This window comes from Chiroxiphia lanceolata, chromosome Z, assembly GCF_009829145.1.
Source record: "Chiroxiphia lanceolata isolate bChiLan1 chromosome Z, bChiLan1.pri, whole genome shotgun sequence".
Lineage (NCBI taxonomy): Eukaryota > Metazoa > Chordata > Aves > Passeriformes > Pipridae > Chiroxiphia > Chiroxiphia lanceolata.
This window is the reverse complement of record NC_045671.1, coordinates 17802517-17821400: the sequence shown is the minus strand read 5'-3', so window position 1 is coordinate 17821400 and position 18884 is coordinate 17802517. Positions and strand designations below refer to the sequence as shown.

At 41.0% G+C, this 18884-nt stretch overlaps 3 protein-coding genes across 9 annotated transcripts in view; 1 reads left to right on the top strand and 2 right to left on the bottom strand.

Moving 5' to 3' along the window:
- Positions 1 to 6747, bottom strand: part of IPO11 (importin 11) — an 80235-nt gene extending 73488 nt beyond the window's left edge. For 2 of the 5 annotated variants that reach the window (XM_032676465.1, XM_032676466.1), the window contains exons 1-2: positions 6696 to 6747; positions 6154 to 6223 (exon numbers count right to left, since the gene is read on the bottom strand). The gene's annotated coding sequence lies outside the window, so the exon portion shown is untranslated. Of the gene's footprint in view, positions 1 to 6153; positions 6224 to 6437; positions 6547 to 6609; positions 6630 to 6695 lie in introns of those variants that run through there. The other 3 variants (XM_032676462.1, XM_032676463.1, XM_032676464.1) reach the window with 3 other exon arrangements.
- Positions 6748 to 8510: 1763 nt separating this feature from the next.
- On the top strand, positions 8511 to 15706 carry DIMT1 (DIMT1 rRNA methyltransferase and ribosome maturation factor). Its single transcript, XM_032676474.1, has 12 exons — positions 8511 to 8700; positions 8785 to 8858; positions 9255 to 9341; positions 9706 to 9767; positions 9877 to 9970; positions 10061 to 10110; positions 10919 to 11042; positions 11154 to 11246; positions 11935 to 11999; positions 12197 to 12260; positions 12729 to 12835; positions 13517 to 15706. The coding sequence occupies exons 1-12, from the start codon at positions 8646 to 8648 to the stop codon at positions 13557 to 13559; spliced, it is 918 nt and encodes a 305-aa protein (XP_032532365.1). The 5' UTR covers positions 8511 to 8645; the 3' UTR covers positions 13560 to 15706.
- Positions 15663 to 18884, bottom strand: part of KIF2A (kinesin family member 2A) — a 52040-nt gene continuing 48818 nt past the window's right edge. For 2 of the 3 annotated variants that reach the window (XM_032676469.1, XM_032676470.1), the window contains exon 20: positions 16798 to 17408. In XM_032676469.1, the coding sequence (XP_032532360.1) occupies positions 17323 to 17408 (86 nt within the window). In that variant the 3' untranslated portion in view covers positions 16798 to 17322. Of the gene's footprint in view, positions 17409 to 18884 lie in introns of all 3 variants that reach the window. The other variant, XM_032676468.1, reaches the window with a different exon arrangement.

The following is an 18884-nucleotide window of genomic DNA, read 5'->3' as shown; positions in this document are numbered from 1 at the left end:
ACTCACAAATTGAGTCTCAGAGGTTTCTTTTAAGAGTAAATTTTAGGCAACATTCATATACTTAAGCTTTCTAAATCAATAACCAAGAACAGTTTCTCTTCAAACAGGACAAGAGGAAATGGCCTCAAGTTGTGCCAGAGGAAGTTCAGGTTGGACACTGGGAAAAATTTTTCACAGAAAGGGTTGTTAAGCATTGGAATGGGCTGCTTAGGGAAGTGGGGGAGTCACCATCCCAGGAGCTGTTCAAGAAACAACTGGATGTGGCACTCACTATGGTCTAGTTGACAAGGTGGTGATCAGTCAAAGGTTGGACTCAATCTTTGAGGTCTTTTCCAACCTTAATGACTCTCTGACTGGCTTTTGTTTAATGTGAAAAAAAGTTTATTTTTCCATCTTCAGGAAAAAGAGACTAAAATTGTTACAGCAACGGTAAAAAAGTTCGAGAAATCAAATTTTATTCTGATACTGGTTTAAAACTTTCATCTTTTGAGAAAATCATCTTAACAAAAACTAGCAACAATATTAAAGGCCTTTTATACCAGCAACAGTCTTGCACAATTAAAAAAACCTAAAAAACCTTAAGAACTCTCAATGTGTAAGTCTCCAATCATGCTCAACAAAAACTGGCTAAAAATTGAGGGTCCTAAGGTTAAAGAAAGTATACTTTCCAACCAATGAACCACAAAATCACATCTCTCTCTACAGCAATAATTGAACAGAACAAGTGACTCCCTCTCTGCTTTGTACTTCGCATGTGATGACTCTTTTAATCTTTCTGCTTTAACCACTTGTGGTCAGGTTTTGGTAGTGGGGGGGAGGCTACAGGGGTGGCTTCTGTGAGAAGCTGCAAGAAGCTTCCCCCATGCCTCACAGAGCCAACGCCAGCTGGCTCCAAGATGGATGCACCGCTGGCCAAGACTGAGCCCATCAGCAATAGTGGTAGCACCACTGGGATAATATATTTAAGAAGGGGGAAGAAAAACTTAAAGGCTTTTGCTTCTACTAAAAATTTATATACTTCATCTAGAACAGTTCTCACCAGAAGACACTTGAAATTCGTAAAGTGCAAACACAAAAAACAGGACGCTTTTTTCCATTTTCTTATTTCAAAATGCTTAGCTGGCAGTTGTAAATAACAAACAACAACAACAAAAATCAAAGAGAAATATTTGCAAAGCTTCTTTTTTTATTAATGCTTCTCATTCTTGAAAAGGTTTGTATCTGCATGTAAAAACCAGAGCAGCTATTGCTGCTCAAAAAAGAAACTAAAGAAAAACCAAGATAAGCTTAGTGGGTCAGAACGAAAATTCACTTAACCAACCCCATGTTCTTTCTCTGTCAAAACCATAGGAGATACCCAGGTCAGGACATTTCTACATCATGCTTTCCCATCATCCAGAAAACCCTGGATCAAGGATTTCCTAGTAAGAGGCAGACAATTTATTAGCACTCAAGAGATTAGGCTTCCATGAATTTGCCCAGCTGCTCTTTGGCCATACAAACAACAGTCCTCATATAACACTGGATGACGGTGTCACATGCAAAATCAAATTAAAAAAAGAAGAACCCCCTAAAGATGGGGGATCTTTTAGATAAGGTTTATAAATACTGTAAAATATTTAAAAAAGTGATATATTCTGTATGATTTGGATGGCAAAAAATTAACTGGAAAAACATGAATGAATACGCAGAAAATACAAAAGGCAAGATGCACAAATGGCAACAATGATTCACTACAGCTGGGATTTTGCAAAGTTGATTGCAAACCTATCGTCAGAACAAAGAGCTGTCCACGGCCTTTACACCTCAAAGATTCCCCTAAACAGTTTGTTTTCTTCTAGTAAGTCACTAGTCTTATTTGTACAATTATTTTCTTTAAAAAAAAAAAATAAAAATCTAAAAAAACCTATTTTGAATCAATCCTTACTGAACTTAACTTTACTTACCAAACTCAAATTTGCTGTTTAAGCTAGCTACAAAGTTATGCTAATACAAAGAAGTATGGTCACCAAAATAAATAGTATGACTCTCTGCTTCTTCCTGCACCCCTTAAGTACCTGAAGCTGGAAGGAGTGAAAAAATGCAGTTTTGGTTTGGGTCAAGCAAAATGATCCAATCATTTTCACACCACATTGCCTGACTAGGCTAATGTGCTAGGTATAAGAAAGCAGGCAGAACAGATATACATAGCTTTTATTTCACTCTCCTTCTTTTAAGTGAATTAAACTTAAAGCAAACTTATACATTATGACTGAGCCATAATTACCCACAAAAGGCAGAGGGGTACACATAACAAAAAAACCCAAACAAGCCAAGAAGTTAAGACATCTGAGCAGAGTGTTCCACAAACAAACACCAGAGGACATTATGGGAGGAGGGAGGAGTAAGTGACTTCCAACAGTGTCAAGCCATTACAGGGTCAGGTCCCAGCACGCAATTTCAACTCTGACAAAGTCCCTCCTTGCTTTAGCTTCCCAATAGTAGGATTTCTATTGGAAACTTATTATCTGCATGCCCTCTGCAAAAATTATTGACTCAATGAGGGCATCAGCTCACACCTTGTGTTAATGGGATCCTCTCAAAACACAGTTCTAATTACAGCCGTGTACAGATATATGGGTGAAATCTTTTTCTGCAGACAGACACAGATGTGCTTCAGGAGTTTAAACCCAGATCTCTCTAAGCTTAATTTGTCGTGACCCTCTTTTTTTTTAACTGATGCATCAGGGCCTCTCCAGATCATAATTTATACAGAGGACATACAGATGCTCTCAGACCCCACAGAATGGCAAAGACCCATGAATATTGTCTTTAATATTATGGGATAGAGACAATCTTCACCTCTTACAAATCACACTTCGCTATTGCACAGAAAAGGCAAAGGGACACGGGGTACACCACAGACCGGTTAATTCACAGGGACATGGACTTTCTCCACAGCTTGCTGGGGAATTCTACAACTTCACTCACTGTTGAGCTGTTTGTACAAGACTGCCCTAGAGATAAAACTGAGGAGGTGAGTATTAAACAGCCATTATCTTCTGGATGCCTTCAGAGCCATGAGGCATGCATAGAAATGCTGGTAGAGTCTGCCAATCTTATAAGGAACACATTCTCAGAAGGTAGGCAGGATCTGCACTTCATGCCACAACACCTAGAATTCCAGGGTAAGGGTAGCGCCTCCCATCTTTACTTACTAATGTCAGACCGTGTCTTCACAATAAACATGGAGCAGTTTCAGGAATGTTGATTGCTTTCTGCTGCTCTTCTGTGGTTCACACCCATTGCTATGACAACCCAACCGGACATATAGGGTTGGGGTGGAAGGAAAGGAAACCCCTTCCACTAGAAAGTGTCCAATAATGTCACCTGCAAACCAAGCATGACTCTATTGCCATGTCAGAATTTGTTCTTGTCTGAGGAAAAAGAGACTAATCACACACAATAAGAAAAAGCAGCTCTCCAAGATCCCACTGAATATGGTAATACTGAACCAGACAACAGCATACTCTCAAGTCTCAACAGGAAAAAAACCAAACTCAGTTACACCTAGAACATAAGCAAGACACATCAAATGCCACCCCTCAGCACAATGAGTTAGTGTCTTCAGAAACCACAGGTACCAATACCAGTTCCTCATCCTTACCACCCAATGTCCCGCACTTCCATTCTTACTTCTAAACTACAATTCCTTTTACCGGCAAAAATCCAAGACATACTTCTGTTCTACTCTACATTCTTTGATTCCCGTTCTAAGGAAGTATCTGCAAATGTAGTTTGCTTTCAAGAATATTCCAAGTCTCTTAAATGTTCTAGTTTTATACTAGCTAGGCTAGTTTACTGTTTTCTCCTGAGCAGTCAATGCTTTTGATACAGGCAAAAGAGTATCCAGGTACTTTGCCCATCACACTAAAACACATCCTAATTTTAAAATCACATCAGTTGTGAAAAAAAATCAAGGACTGTTATACATCTGTAAAGGAACAAAATGAAGAATTTAATCATTCAATATCTCCCTACTTCACTTTTTTTGGACTTCAGAGAATGTAGTATAACAACTCACCCATAACCAAACAACTAATTCTGTGTACTTCTTGTTCTCATTTGTTAGGAATTTAATCAAGTCTCGCACACTGTAATAAGGCACAAGAATGTATTCAGTTATGATTTTATGAAATCAGAAGGAGACAAAGCAGCAAATGTATAACATAAAACACAGTGTGTTCTCACCGATCATAGTACAAACATCTTCTGGGATGCTTTAAAAGCACAAGTGATTCTAGAGATGTCGTTATCCTCTTTTAGTCAGTGTCTGAGACTGCTTCTAGAACAGTCTCCAGTCGGTTTCTCACAGTTCTCCCTTTCATCAGTTCGAGTAGGAAGAAACTGGGGAAAGGCCAGAACTACTGTCTGGGATCTAAAGCCAAGTAACTATGAGGAGAGGTTGAGGACTTTTTTAATGAAGTGGAAGCTAAGGGAAGACTTCATAGACACTTAAAACTAGAAAGGCACTTACCGAGATGACTTTCTGCTTCTTGTCAGCAGATTACACAACTAATAAGCAACAATAAAGCTACATAGTGCAGCTTGGAAGGTTCAATTAGAAACTTACTACTGTCTTTTACAGCACATTTGTTTCAAGAAAAACAGGAAAAACAAAGTTCTTGTGCTGAAAAGCCACAAGAACACCTTCTGAAACAAGTAATAGGAACGCTGGAGTTCACAATGATACTGATACAACACATTAGCTAGAATACTGACAGCTTCAGGAAAAGCTGGTAGTTACACTGATCTCTCCAGCCTTCTACCAACTCTTCCATGAATCTCTTTTTCTAACATTGCAGTATCTGTATCAATCATGCCATGTTATACTTCTACTGAACAGTGAACCCAAAAGAATTAGTAGTATCTTGATTATTAAAGGTACTACTTAAAGCCACTAACAACTACAGTAATCATCAAAATCACCACAATGACTAATGTTAGGCATTACCACGATTTTCCAAAAACAACATATTGATTTTTCTTTATGTAAATGAACAAGGCTACCTTTAATTTGCCCAATTTAAATCCCAGCAAAGAAAACAAATTAAAAACGTCTCAGCAGGAAAGAGTTAGAGGTGTTTTTTCCCATACTGCTACTGATAGAAATAGAGGAATAGAACTTCCAAAACTTCATTTTTACAGAAATTTAACATTGAAATTAAAACCTAAGCCTGAAAAAAGCATGCAGAAGACACAAAAAATAAAAGAACAACAAGGAACACAGGAATAAAGGACAGCAGTGAGCAAGGCTGGCAATAATGTTAAGGGAAGCAAGTCAGTTCATATTAAAAATTCTGAGGAGAAGAATGGCCTTTCAGGTTAAACAGTCACCAAAGTGACCAAAAACACCCAACAGAAAAACCAGGCAGTAAACAAATGAGTGGGATAATTTCAAGGACTAAATCAGAAGAGACTGTCACAGGGTTCAGTATTGATGACATAGAAAAAGCCAAATGGATACAGAGACAACGGAAGAATATTTTTAATAGTAAGTTTATAGGATGACCAACATAACAAGGTCAATCTCATTCTGTTGACTTCTTCCTAATTCACCTCATTTTAACAGACTTTCAAAAAGACATTGCAGAACACTTAGAACAAACTAGTGCACAACAACTGAGATGGAAATACAAGTTTCAGTCTGCCTCATGCTCTGGAACGGGTTTAAGACACTCCAGTTTAACTACAGTTAAATTCTACTTCTGATGATACAGCTGCAAAATTTCATACATAAAGCATGGGTGGCGAAAACCTTTACTATGTCATTTATACATATGATAGTAAATGCTCCTCTGCAGAACAGTACAAGGAAAGAATGAGACAAGAAAAACAGAGAGCAATGAAAAAATTGTAGCAATGAAGTTTCAGGAAACCAAAATCCAGAGGGAACATGCTATTTGTAAAAACTTGAGTAGTTCTAATACATTATGGATGCTAATTCGAAAGCCGCGTCAGACACATTACAGACTTGACTTTATCTGAGACATGGGAAGCAAAGCTCACAGAAGCATAAGGGGGAAGCAGCATCAGTACTGCATTTAGGTCCACGTTCATGTATTTTACACACACTGCTGTCTCCTAAGGTAACAAACTGGAGAAACAACTCACCACTGCTGAACTCAGCCTGCGTCTGATTAAGAGAAGACTCTGCTCTGCACAAAACCTGCTGGTTTTGAGCCTGCAACAGGAAAACAACCACTTTTAATAAAGGCCAATACATGCTCTTTCCCGAAAAAAAACAAGCTTTGACAGTAAATCACGCAGTTTAATGCTCATATCCCTTCGACGCCTTCTCGTTAATTCTACCACGACCGAAAACTGTTTCAAGCAGAAAGCGGGAAAGAGTTCCCCGGAATTAGGTAACAGTTATTTCTTCCCAGCTCCGAGCAGACCCTTTGCCAGTGCCAGCACAGATGGTAAGGAAGGCCGCGCTGCCCATCCCCGGGGGCAGTGCAGCGGAGCGGGCACCGCGGCGGACACTCTGCGCCGGAGCCGCGGCGGCTCGGGCAGCGCCAACGGGAGGCCGAGGGAGCAGAAGCCGGGGCTGGTGCGGAGGAGCAGTACCGCCCGCCGCGAAACAGCCGCGGCTCCATGTTGGAAGCCGAACCGCTTTTCCCTCTCTACTGGTCCCTTCCCGGCCTCACACGAACCGAGAACCTCCACGGCGGCACCACCACCCCTCGCCCCGGCGCGCCGCCCTGACGTCACTACCCGGCGACGCGGGGCAGGCCCTGCCCGTACTGCGCCGTCACACGGCGGGAGGGGCGGGATGGGGCCTCATGCGGAAGAGGCGTCATTTGCCCAGGAGCGTCCCTGGGTCGCGAGCGCTTTCCGGGGGTTGGACACGCAGCTGGATAAACCGAGGGATACCGGGAGTTTAGAATCTCTTCGCAGACGTGCTTTGGGGGCGTTCTTGGGCGGCTGCAGCGGCGCGGGGAAGGGCGTGAGGGCGGAAATGCATGATATTAATGCCAATGCATAGAGCTACAAAAATATGTATAAGACATTTAAAAATATTAAAAAATATGAAAAATAAAGTGTATTTCATGCTAGCGGGTCTAACCTGAAGTGACTCGATTTTTGTTTGCTTCGGGGAGCAGCAAGCCCTAATCCGGCCCGCCCTGGTACCACAGCCACTGGCCCATCCGTGCTCCCGGTGTTCCAGTGGCTTCAAACCACTGCAGCGCCGCACAGGCGCTTTGTGCCACGCAAAGGCCGGGGGTTGAAGTGCTCCGTTGTCTTGTCGGCAGAAATCGGCAAGGGTCGCCCTGTAAAATCTTTCCTCTCCCAAGGTTTGCCCTGGACAGCAGGTGCTGGATGGTGACAGAAGGAACCATTCCAGCTGTTCCTACAGAACAACTTAATGCTGCAGGAGATACTCTCTGGGAAAGTGTTTCGTTCTGCGGGTTCCCTTTACTCTCTGTCCTCCCGCAGCCTTCCCTGCCCTCTGCGCACCCACAGCTGCCCGCAGCATGTCTCTCCTTGGATTACCTCCCTTTCCCTCGTCCCTTCACTCTTGGCAGTCCAGCCATGCCAGGCAGGACTGCTGAGAAACCGGGCATTCACCCAACACACATACCATTTCGTGTCACAATGGGGCTCTCTCCCCAAGAGCTGCCCCGGCTGGGTCTGTCCCGTGCGCGGGCCCTGCCTCCCGCCGGGGTGTAGGATCCAGGAGGATATGGGGCTAATGTGTTTGTCCCAAACACCGATAGACGGGTGGCTGTGGAGCCAATCAAAGGCTGTTGGTAATAACATGCCTTGAGAAAGAACAAGCTCTGGCTGGAGAAGGCGCCATGCAGGGGTAGAGCAGCAGCACTTTTCTGGGACAAACATCCTTGGTCTAGTCCACGGAGACACAACAAACAAAAGCACCAGCACAGAAGCGGCCATGCACTATCGCCCAAAGGTCGATCTAGTAGGGGGGACAAGACCATCCCCTCGAATCCCTCTGACCCATTTCCAAAAAAGTCTGAAAGAACGGACTGTGCTTTTCTTTCTTTCTCCCCTTCCCTTCCCTTCCCTTCCCTTCCCTTCCCTTCCCTTCCCTTCCCTTCCCTTCCCTTCCCTTCCCTTCCCTTCCCTTCCCTTCCCTTCCCTTCCCTTCCCTTCCCTTCCCTTCCCTTCCTTTCCCTTCCCTTCCCTTCCCTTCCCTTCCCTCCTCCCTTTCTCTCTCTCTCTCCCTGCCCTTCTTTAATTCATCTTTTCTTTCTTCCTTTTTCATCCTACCCCTTTATCCAAATCCCACTCTAGTGTGCTTAGATAGTAAGGGACTTAACACACTGATTTCCATGCCGTGTGTAGTTCACTTACAAAACTTAGCAAGCTTTTGCGAAGGTTCTGACTTTTCCCTCTCACCACGAGCATTTACGAATTTGGGGTGCTCCCTTTCCCCTTAAGGGTGGGACATCACACGTGGCAGGAGCCTCTTTTCGCGGGAGGATGGAGGGGGGGCCGCCGGGCCGCCAGGGGGCGCTGTCCGGCGCGGCGGGTGCACGCGAGGCCAGTCGGGAGCGGGGGCGGCGGCACGTGGAGCGCGGTCCCGGGACGGTTGGAGCCGAGCCTGGCGCTTCCCGAGGGATCCCGGTGGACCTGCCGACATGCCCAAGGCGCGGGCCGGGAAGCGCTCGGACCGCCAGGAGGGCCGCGCCGGCGGTGAGTGCGGGCCGGGCCGGACCGGCGGGATGCCGGGAGCGGGGAGGCCGAGCACCCGCGGTAACACGGCCGTCTCTGCCCTAGGCATCCTCTTCAATACCGGGGCCGGGCAGCACATCCTGAAGAATCCCCTCGTCGTCAACAGCATCATCGAGAAGGTGGGAGGCGGCGGCTGTCCCGGGAGCCGGGCCTGGCCAGGATCTCCGGGAACGCGCGGTCCTGGCTCCGGCCCTTCCCGGGCACCGCTGATCCGCGATTATTACCGCTGAACCGCGATTATTGCCATCACGCTACCTCTTTTTGTGTGTGATTTTTTTATTTTTTTTTTAACGTGGCTGCTTGCTGGCTTTTCTGAGCCTGGCCAGCATAAGTCAGCGTTGGGACATTCCTGTTCTCCCTAATTTCCGCTCCTTCTTTTTTAAACGACTCTCACGCTCTCCTGATACCCAGTTTAAGCTTTTTGCTACGTAAAAAGCACTTATCTTTTGTTCTGAAGTCAAATGGTTGCACGGAATCCGTTCTAGGCAAGCACCCGAAATGCTGTTTGTCCTTAGGCTGCTCTGCGCCGCACGGATGTAGTTCTGGAAGTGGGCCCGGGAACCGGCAACCTGACGGTAAAGATGTTGGAGAAAGTAAAAAAAGTAAGTGGGAATTCCCCCCCACGCACGCCTCTTACCACTGACCACATTGTGGCTTAGACTGTGGTGTTTATGCACTGGATTCAAATTAGTAGAATCACTCCGTGGATATTTTTCTTAACATTTGCATAATCCCAGTGAGTTTTAGTTGTCTGTGTAAATCTTTTGTTGTTTTATCAAACTACATTGCTGTTATCCATTTTTGCCACAAAGTTTGCTCATATTCGGAGAGGGAGGAAGGTGCATAGGCTAATAGGGAATTTTTAAGAATTATTTAAACCTACGGCAATAGATAGAGGGTTGGGGGTTTTTATGATTAAAATTTTAATCCCAGTTAAGAGATGTTGCAAATATATGCTTTTTTCAGGTTATTGCATGTGAAATTGACCCTAGACTTGTTGGTGAACTTCAGAAGAGAGTCCAGGGCACGTAAGTATCAACTGTGGAAATAGTGAGCGCTTGAAGCAGTGGAGCTGCTTTGATAAAACCTTGGCAACATGCTTCTCTGAGGATAATCACAATGTATTTTTTCCCACAGGTGTCTGGCAAACAAACTTGAAATCAAGGTTGGAGATATCTTGAAAACAGACTTACCATTCTTTAATGCGTGCGTGGCTAACTTGCCTTACCAGGTATGGGCTAAACAATATGGTAGAACTTTTTTTTCTTTTTAAATGATAATTTCCCAGAAATTATACTAACTCTATTACTCTTTTCCTCAGATTTCTTCACCTTTTGTTTTCAAGTTATTGCTTCATAGACCTTTTTTCAGGTATGTGGAAAAGTGGAGCTCTGTATTGCCTCTTAGGAAAACAAAATAGTTTTAAAAATATTTCCAGATCAAATTTTTTTTTGGTTCTTAAAATAGCAGTTTGATGGATGAGAGCCACACCAAAATTCTTCTGTAATATAAACCTGATAGTGCCTGGAAATTAGTTTATGTCGATATATTAAGATAAGGAGATTTAGTCTTGGTGTCTAGTCCAGCTTGATGAAAACAGAAATTACACCTCTTTAATATTATACCTAGTTATCATTCCAGGGATAAGTAGGGCATCGTAGCATTTCAAATGCCTTCCTACCTAAAAAAGGTAGTGTGGAAAGGGTTGGATCAAATCCAAGTTACTGCCTGTTGTCTGGTCTAAAAGTCTAACTGCCCAGGTATTTCTGCGTGTTATTCAGTATGTCTGCAGTTCTTGATTTCAGTCATTGAAGCACTAATGTTGGTGACATTACTGGTCAATTTTTAGAGAGTTTGAATAACCAAGGAGTTATTCAAAATGATTTGTTACAGGCAAGCAGCTCTGAGACCAGCCTATGTCTTTGATCCTGATCCATTTAGCACTGTTAATATTAAATTCTGTTACATCTTTGAGGAGACTTAGATGGCTTCACCAAGTTTTCTGATGACTTGGGGTTTTTTAGAGCACTTTGACAAATTAGAGCAGAGTTTGTTTATGATAAACTTTTACTACTTGTAAGTGCTGAGGCAAACTGTGTGTTTTCTAAGTGTGTTAGTTGTCTTTTGACATAAAAATTAATTCTTTAGAATTAATTTTCTGATAACCTGTTATTCTCAGGTGTGCAATACTTATGTTTCAAAGGGAATTTGCACTTCGTTTGGTTGCAAAACCAGGAACTAAACTGTACTGCAGACTCTCCATTAATACTCAGTTATTAGCTCGAGTGGACCACCTGATGAAGGTATGTCATTCTGCATTAGGTAACAGAGCTGTCAAAGACAGAAGAGTGTTTCAAGGGATGTGAGGATTTGCTGCTTATTCACACAGCTGCCTCACTGCTCTTGACCAACAGGTTGGAAAGAACAACTTCAGGCCTCCTCCCAAAGTTGAATCCAGTGTTGTAAGAATAGAGCCAAAGAACCCACCACCACCTATCAACTTCCAGGTGACCATTGTATATTCAACATAACATACTAGAGATAACACTATTCAGTTCTATGTGCTGATTTTACTATGAAGTACCAGCTGTTTACTGGAGTTTCTAAAATACATAGTTTATTGTTTAGGCTTGTGTTAGGACATTAACAGAACGTGCAACCATCAATTTGGGTACAGCTTTGTGTACAGTAATTCTGGTAAAATCAAGATCAGTTGGAGTACTGCAGATAATGTCCCTTTCATCATAGATAATATCTCCCAGAGACCCTTACAGCTGATGACTTTGTAGGTTTTGGTCAAAGGAGTATCTGTGAGAAGTCTTATATTCAGACGAGTGTGTATAATCTCAGAAGACAGATGTTATGGGATAGTGTTCTTAATTTTTAAAACACTTAAAGGCCACTTCAGCCTTGCCCAAGGTTAGCCAGATTTTCTTCAAATATCTGCTTTCTCAGCACATAGGATCTGACTAATAGTACCTAGGCACAAAAAAGTACAGTACAGAGGTTTTTGTGGGTGAAGTATTTTCTCCTCCATTTGTATTGCTTTGTCCAAGACAGGAATGGTTTTGTATTGCTTAGAAATTCATTTTCATGAAGGATTTTCAGTATGGTTTTGAAGTTGTCAGTAGTGACTATTCTTGTTGGTAATAGCTATATGTTCCTTTCTGTAAATTCTGAAATTTTTAATTTCAGGAGTGGGATGGTCTGGTAAGGATAGCCTTTGTTAGGAAAAACAAGACACTTTCTGCAGCTTTTAAGTAAGTAACTTCTATCAAATCTTTTCAAAATTTGAGAGCCAATCCAGTTAACCATTTCTTTTAGAGGAAAACTAGGCAGCTGTTTAAAAAGAACAGCTCTGTGTAGTTGTTACAATTTTTTATAGTAAAAAATTATACATTTATATAAAAAATGTAGTTATAGTTTAGTTTCCATTCTAAACTTGTATTTCTTTTAGGTCAAGTGCTGTAGAGCAGCTGCTGGATCATAATTACCGAATTCATTGTTCCTTACATAATACAGTAAGTTCCTTTTTAATATATTCTATTTCTGTGTACTGTGACTTACATACTGTCTTTTAGAAGAGTAAAAAATTAATATGGAAAAGTATGACGTGTTAAAAGTTTTCCAAGAGAGTTTGAGGGAGGGAGGAACTTGCCTCTTTTCTTAGTGAAAAATCTAAAAGGGTCACTAATTTATAGTGAAAAAACTTAAAATCAAGTATGCCATAAAAATATGTCTCAAGGTCGTTTACTAATCTAATAAAAATTTTGTGTCTTGCAATACTGTTGTGATTCATTTATAGTGAATGAGCTGATATATAAAAATTCAAATACAATAGAATAATACAATAATTCATACAAGAAAAAGTACAACTTTTTATCACTTGAAATAAGAACTACTCTAAGAGCAGGAAAATATAGTAATTTAAATGAACCTTTTTTGAGCTATGAGTAGAATATAATTTTTATGCTATTTTCCATTGACAGGAAATACCTGAAAACTTCAAAATTGCAGAGAAAATACAGACAGTCCTAAAAGATACAGGTTACTCTGAAAAACGAGCCCGTTCAATGGATATAGATGATTTCATTCGGTATCCTTTTTTTTTTTCTCTTTATACCTTCCTTTTAAGCTGCTTTAAATTCTATCTGCACCTGTACCTGTGTAGCTCAAATTAGTGTTGAGTTGCACAGGAACAGTAGTTTCCCTCTCAGTACCAGACGGTCCTGGCTTCCAGTCCTGAATATGAACACTTAAACCCTATATGTATTTTAAATGCCGGTTACAACATTGAGAAGCAGTTAGCTGAAGAACCTGATTTCTGGTGTTTGTGTACTAGACCCTTCCATAGCTCCTTTAAAAATGGCTTTAGTAATGTAACTGTTATTAGAATTTTCCTGGAGTCTTACACAGCCTTTTTTTGCCTTGAGGATTAGGCCATACTCTATAGCATAAATTTGAAATATGAATAATTAACTGCTATATGCTGCTTTTACTTCTGGACAGTTAATTTAAGTGGCACCATGACTCCTAATTAGAGATAAAAGTTCATAGCTGTTTCTCAGTGTAATAATTAAGTCCGCTACTGCTTTTAAAGAATCATAGTAAACCTGGTATGATCTAACATAACTGTAGTTTGTAGCAATTTTTTATTCCAGTTGACCAGTGATGGCTGCTTTCATACTGTTTTCTTTGTCAGCCAGCACATCTTAAAAATGCCTTAAGCTGAAGTATAAATTTGTAGCATTGTAACATAAGTGTTTCACTCTTTCAGATTGCTGCATGGCTTCAATTCAGAAGGCATCCATTTCTCATAGATTCTACTAGAAGAATGACAGGTGTTGCTTTTTGTCACCAAAGTCTTACCTAAACCAGAGCGACTGCAATGGGACAAGCTCTTGCGCTTGGACTCTTATTAAAATGTTAGATGCGATTTTATCACAGACAGCAGGCAAACTGTGCTGCCTGTATTTTAAAAGCAGTGCATTCTTTCACAACTGAAGCAAGGTGCTGGACTTCCTCATGACAGTGCATTTCTAAATATACCCAAAACTGGATCGAGGCTGCCACAATTGAAATCTATGTTCTCTGATTGTGGACTTCATCTCAGTATATTCTTGCATAATACTCGACAGTACAACCCTGTTCTGGACAACAAAAGTGGAGTTGTGATCATTCCCTTTGTTTGTTTGTTTGTTTTAACGTGTATTTAAACTCTTTTGATTTGAAATGCCTGTCTCCCAGTTGTCCTCTGGTAACTACCCATATTCTAAGTCTGTTAGTAATCTGCCTCTCTTTGAGAAATCCCAGTAACTGTTTCTCAGGAACAAGAGCATCTATCTTGTGGACTTGGTATCACTTAAAGAAACAGTATTGAGGTACCTGAAACCACCAGTGTAATCACCTTTACCCTCTCATCCCCCACTGTAGTAACTAGAAGAAAACTACAGAAAGGCCACATCTCATAAGCACAGAAAAAGGGTTTTTTTGGCCAAGTGTAAATTCAAGTAGTTGTTTTTGTAAGATAACTATTTCACCCTTCAAGGCAAGGAGGAGTTTTAGCACAGATCAGAGCTTTCAGTGAGACTTAGAGCAATGCATCCCTGTGTCCTCGCAAAAAGGTACTGAAGTGTCTTTAATATAGTTTGGGTTATATATATATGTGAGTTGTTAAGGACAAGGCAGAGCTCTTCCAAGGAAGTTTGCATAAACTCTGCAGCACAGCTGTCAAAAACATCAGCTATTAACTGTAGCAGGATGCAGGGGTGAAAGCATCACCCTGTTATTTTTTTCAGGTATAGTGTAGTATATCTTTCCATAAGACAACACTTAAATGGAAAAGAGGCGAATTAGCAAAACCTGTAAGATAAACTTCATTTACACACATCACTGAATCCTTAGGGATAGAAAAGATCTCTTGAGTCCAACTAGCTCCACCATTGACATCCCCTCTCAGTTCTTTAGAAGTCACTGATTCAGAAATAGACTTGAATTTGCAGGCATCCTGAGCTGTTGACTTTAAAGACTGAGTTGCTCATTTATTTCACAGTTTAATAATTCAGTAATTCTCATGCTGCTTCACTGCATGCAGAACCAAATTGTGAGTTGGGTAAGTAGCCACAAGGAATATGCTCAGACTAATACAGAAGGAACAAATGCTGGAGGCTTGTGTCACACTTCATAAATGCTTTCATTTTACAGGACAGGAATTGAGGATAAGCTTGCTTAAGTCCTTTTAAAAGTAATTCCAGTCCATCATGACTATGGGCTACAGGAGGTCAGGTGCCCAACCAGCCATATCAGGTTACCTCAATTCTCAATGCTTCAGTATCTGTATAGATCACACATAAGGCTCTGGCACAAAGAGTGGCTGTAGACAGAGTTTCCACTTGCATGTGCTGCCTGACAGGACACATGTAATTACGCAGCTTAGTAAAAAGCTGCTGAAAGTGAATTCTGTCCTTCCTGTCCCCTTTGGTACCAGCAGGAAGCCACAGCCTGGTTGTGGCTCTATGGACGAATAGTATGGAAGCCACTGTTACTCATGTAGGATGTCTCAATCTTCAGAGGCTTCCTAGAATTCTGTAGGAGCAGTTTCAAAGGAACCCTCTGGTATTATACAATAATCTGCCTGCTAACAAAAGCTACTGCCTGCCTTCTCGTGGTTTCTTTTAACTGTGATGGATGACATTCTTAAATGTTGAGAAAGGTGTGATGCTTCTTTTAAGACCTGATGCAAAACTAAAGTTAGGGCAGTGCTCTGGGGAACTTCCTCCTATATGACAAACCTGTGAAGAAGAGTTGGCTGCCGAAGTAAATACTCACTCTGAATTCAGAGTAAGTATTCTTTTAAAAAATGTAACCAATGTGCTGACAAATTTAAACCCTTCTGAAACAATAACAAAAATTACCAGATGTAATTCATTTAATAGCTTAATTTATTAAACACATTATGTAAAATCTACATTGTTTCAGTTTTAATGTTTACACACAGGAGAACTTTTTATTTTTAACCATGATGCAACAAGAGCTTCCCCATAGCCTACCTTTCTATGGGAGATACAAACATTAAACACTACAAGAAATTCTGGCTCATTTAACTCTCTTTTCATTGCCTTCCCTTTATTTCCCCCCACGCCTGGCACAAACAAACAGGCTTGTATTCCAAAAGTAATTCTTAAACAGTTCCAAGGGAAAGTCTGCTGATAGGAACTCTTGGAAACAGGGAGAACTCCTAGAGAGATCTACAGTTCTTCATTTGACAAGAAGTTCTTACATGAAAGGTCAATGTTTTTTGGATACTGACTTGCAAAAATAACTGGAGTGCCACCATCTAAAAAGTGCTGATATACATGGCGCCATTTGTGAGAATTCAGGTACTTGCAGGATTTCTATTAGCGCTAGGTAGAGGTATTGTGCAAAATCATCAAATGATGCAATTTCACCCCACTTTTCAGCTGCTGGCACTGTACAAAGGGAAAAATAGGTATTAGCTACTTCTTAAAGCAACAGAACTACTCAAACTACCTGCAGACTACGGTTAATGTACATGTAAGTTTGTCATGCATCAAAAGCCAAGTTTTTAAAACAGTATGTGAAAGGCCAGTATGGATGTATTTATCCCCAAAGTTTGACAGTTAAACTATCCATACACAGCATTATCACCACATACCATATATCTGCATTATCCTAAGGTACAACTCTCCTTAGTACTTAAACATTAGCCTTTATTACACATCAACTAATTTATATTTTTGTGGGGTTTTGTTGGTTTGTTTGTTTTTTTGTTTTTTTTTTATTATTACAGATAAAATGTTAGAATTATATAACCATTCTTTATGGTATTCTTATAAATCAAGATTCCAGATTTGTACAAGGAAAATGGAATGTCCAGCTGTTTGTCCACTCCTAACAGCTTGCAGTTCCTGTTCAAATGATATGGCACATCCTGTGAAATGAAACTAGCCACCAAAAAATAAGTATTAAAACATCAAAAATGTACACACACTGAAGTAATTTATATTGACGAATAAGGAATGTAGTTTTTTAAGGCTGTGCTTCAGAAAGGATGTCCAGGGTTAAGTAGCCTTCATCAAGGCACAGAATGGGAAGAGGTAAGCACAGCTGTCTGTAGAAGAGAAGTTATATAAAACCACTAGTGTGTGCATGCATGCCACAATTTTAGAACTGCACAGCTAGACTTTGTAATAAGACAACATGGTCAGAAGGAAGTGCTGTGACTAATGGCCACAGTTTTACTTCATTATGAAAAACATGGCAAGTATCTCCAAACAAATTTCACTATTTGAATAAATGAAATATTAAAAACAAAGTGCTTCACAGATCTGAACCCTGCATGGATGTGCTGTCTGGTCTAGAAGCATTTTGTAGACATCATAGGAGCATTTCACATAAAACTGAAAATGTCATTCAGGTGAATAAGAAACAGGACATTTCCACAGACATTTCTAACGCTTTTACACTTTCAAGTAGTTGAGTTCCCCTGGCCACTGGGTTTTGTAACAAATGTGTGCTACAGCAGTACAGGTTCATGGATTCCTCTAGCAGCAAAGGCCCATTTCAAAGGGCACGTGGTCTTTTCGGGTTGATCTGTTTACTGGCCTGTTCCTCCTCTTGAAGAGCTGCCCGGAACGATTTCACTTTGTCTTTAATGAAAACAGAAGAGAATGAATACTGATGTGCCTGTGCTGAACAGATCTGGAAACTAAACCCTCATACTCCACATCCCAGCCCTCGTGCACAACAAAGAACATTCCTTTACAAAAACAGCTGATGCTACGAATTACAAACTTAAATTCAATACTCACCATACAAACAAGTTGCTTAGCAACTGAGTCCCTTCTTGGATGCTACCCCTGTCTTTAGGCAGGATAGGTTTGTAAACTGCACAACTGCATGCCCAGAATGCAAACTGTTCACACTTACATCCTTCTTCTATCTTAGAGAATGTAGGGAGATACTACATGTTTACTTTTCCTTTCCAGCACCTTCCAAACCAACCTTGGAGGCATACAAAATCTTATTCAGCGTACAATCAGCCTCTTCTGTACATTTAATTTCTAGTCCCCCTGTTTTCCTATGAATGTGAAAAGCATTTGTGAATAAATTTTGGAACTTATTCAACTGTAAACAGTTAAATGCATCATTCATTTGTTTCATCGTAACTAATACGAATGGGAGAAACCTGAGAAAGGAAGTGTGGCATCCTCATACTTCTATTCCTGTTCCCTTCCATTCTCCAGTAATAAGCCCAAGAGTGGGAAGAAGGAAACCAAAAGGACAACATAAAGATGTCAGTCCCACAGTGAGAGAAGTAAAAGCCAAACAATTCAGTGATCATTATGCGCCACGAGCAGAACACAGAAGATGCCAAGACAGAATTTTTGACTTAACAGGTGTTCCCTCCTGTAAAACTACACATACATCATGCTTCCTGTAAAGATGCAAGGATCTCTTAGATAGCATTTTACCTCCAGTACCTTGTTTTAAAACAATATCTAGTAAGTTTTTGAAGAACAGGAAGTCACCTAAACGGTGTTTTTTCACTGCTGGTGTCTCAAACTCTCTTCTGAAAAGGAAGCCATCATCCATAAAAAGAAAAGGAACCCCCAATTCCTAGCTAAAGCATAACTGGCATGCTTACGAGGCAAACAGGTCACATCTGATTCGCTTGATGCACTCTCCTAATTTACAGCAGAGTAACTGAATAAAAAGTAAGATTTTAACACAGTTTTCTACCACACCAAAAAACCCCTCCCCTAAGCCCCAAACCCCACCCTTAAGCTTTTACCTGTATAGCATTTCTCCTAGAGTCCAAATAGTTAACAAAAAATGGAAATGAAAAACTCATCTCCGTGAGGTACCAAGATGACAAGCTGATTTTAGAAGATAAGTGGAAGAGTAAATTTTGGGCACCAAGTAAAGTAATAAATCTGCAATTTGTCTTTCAACAAAGATAAGCTGACAAAATTCTAACAGAAAGGCTGTTGAAAAAAAAAGGTAAACTACCAACCAAGATACTCAAGAGCTTGATGCCACTCGTAAGCACAGTCTTAAAAAAATGACAGCAGGCTCCCTGCTACACTACAGAATGCAACAGAGACGGAACTGGGAGTTCCTAC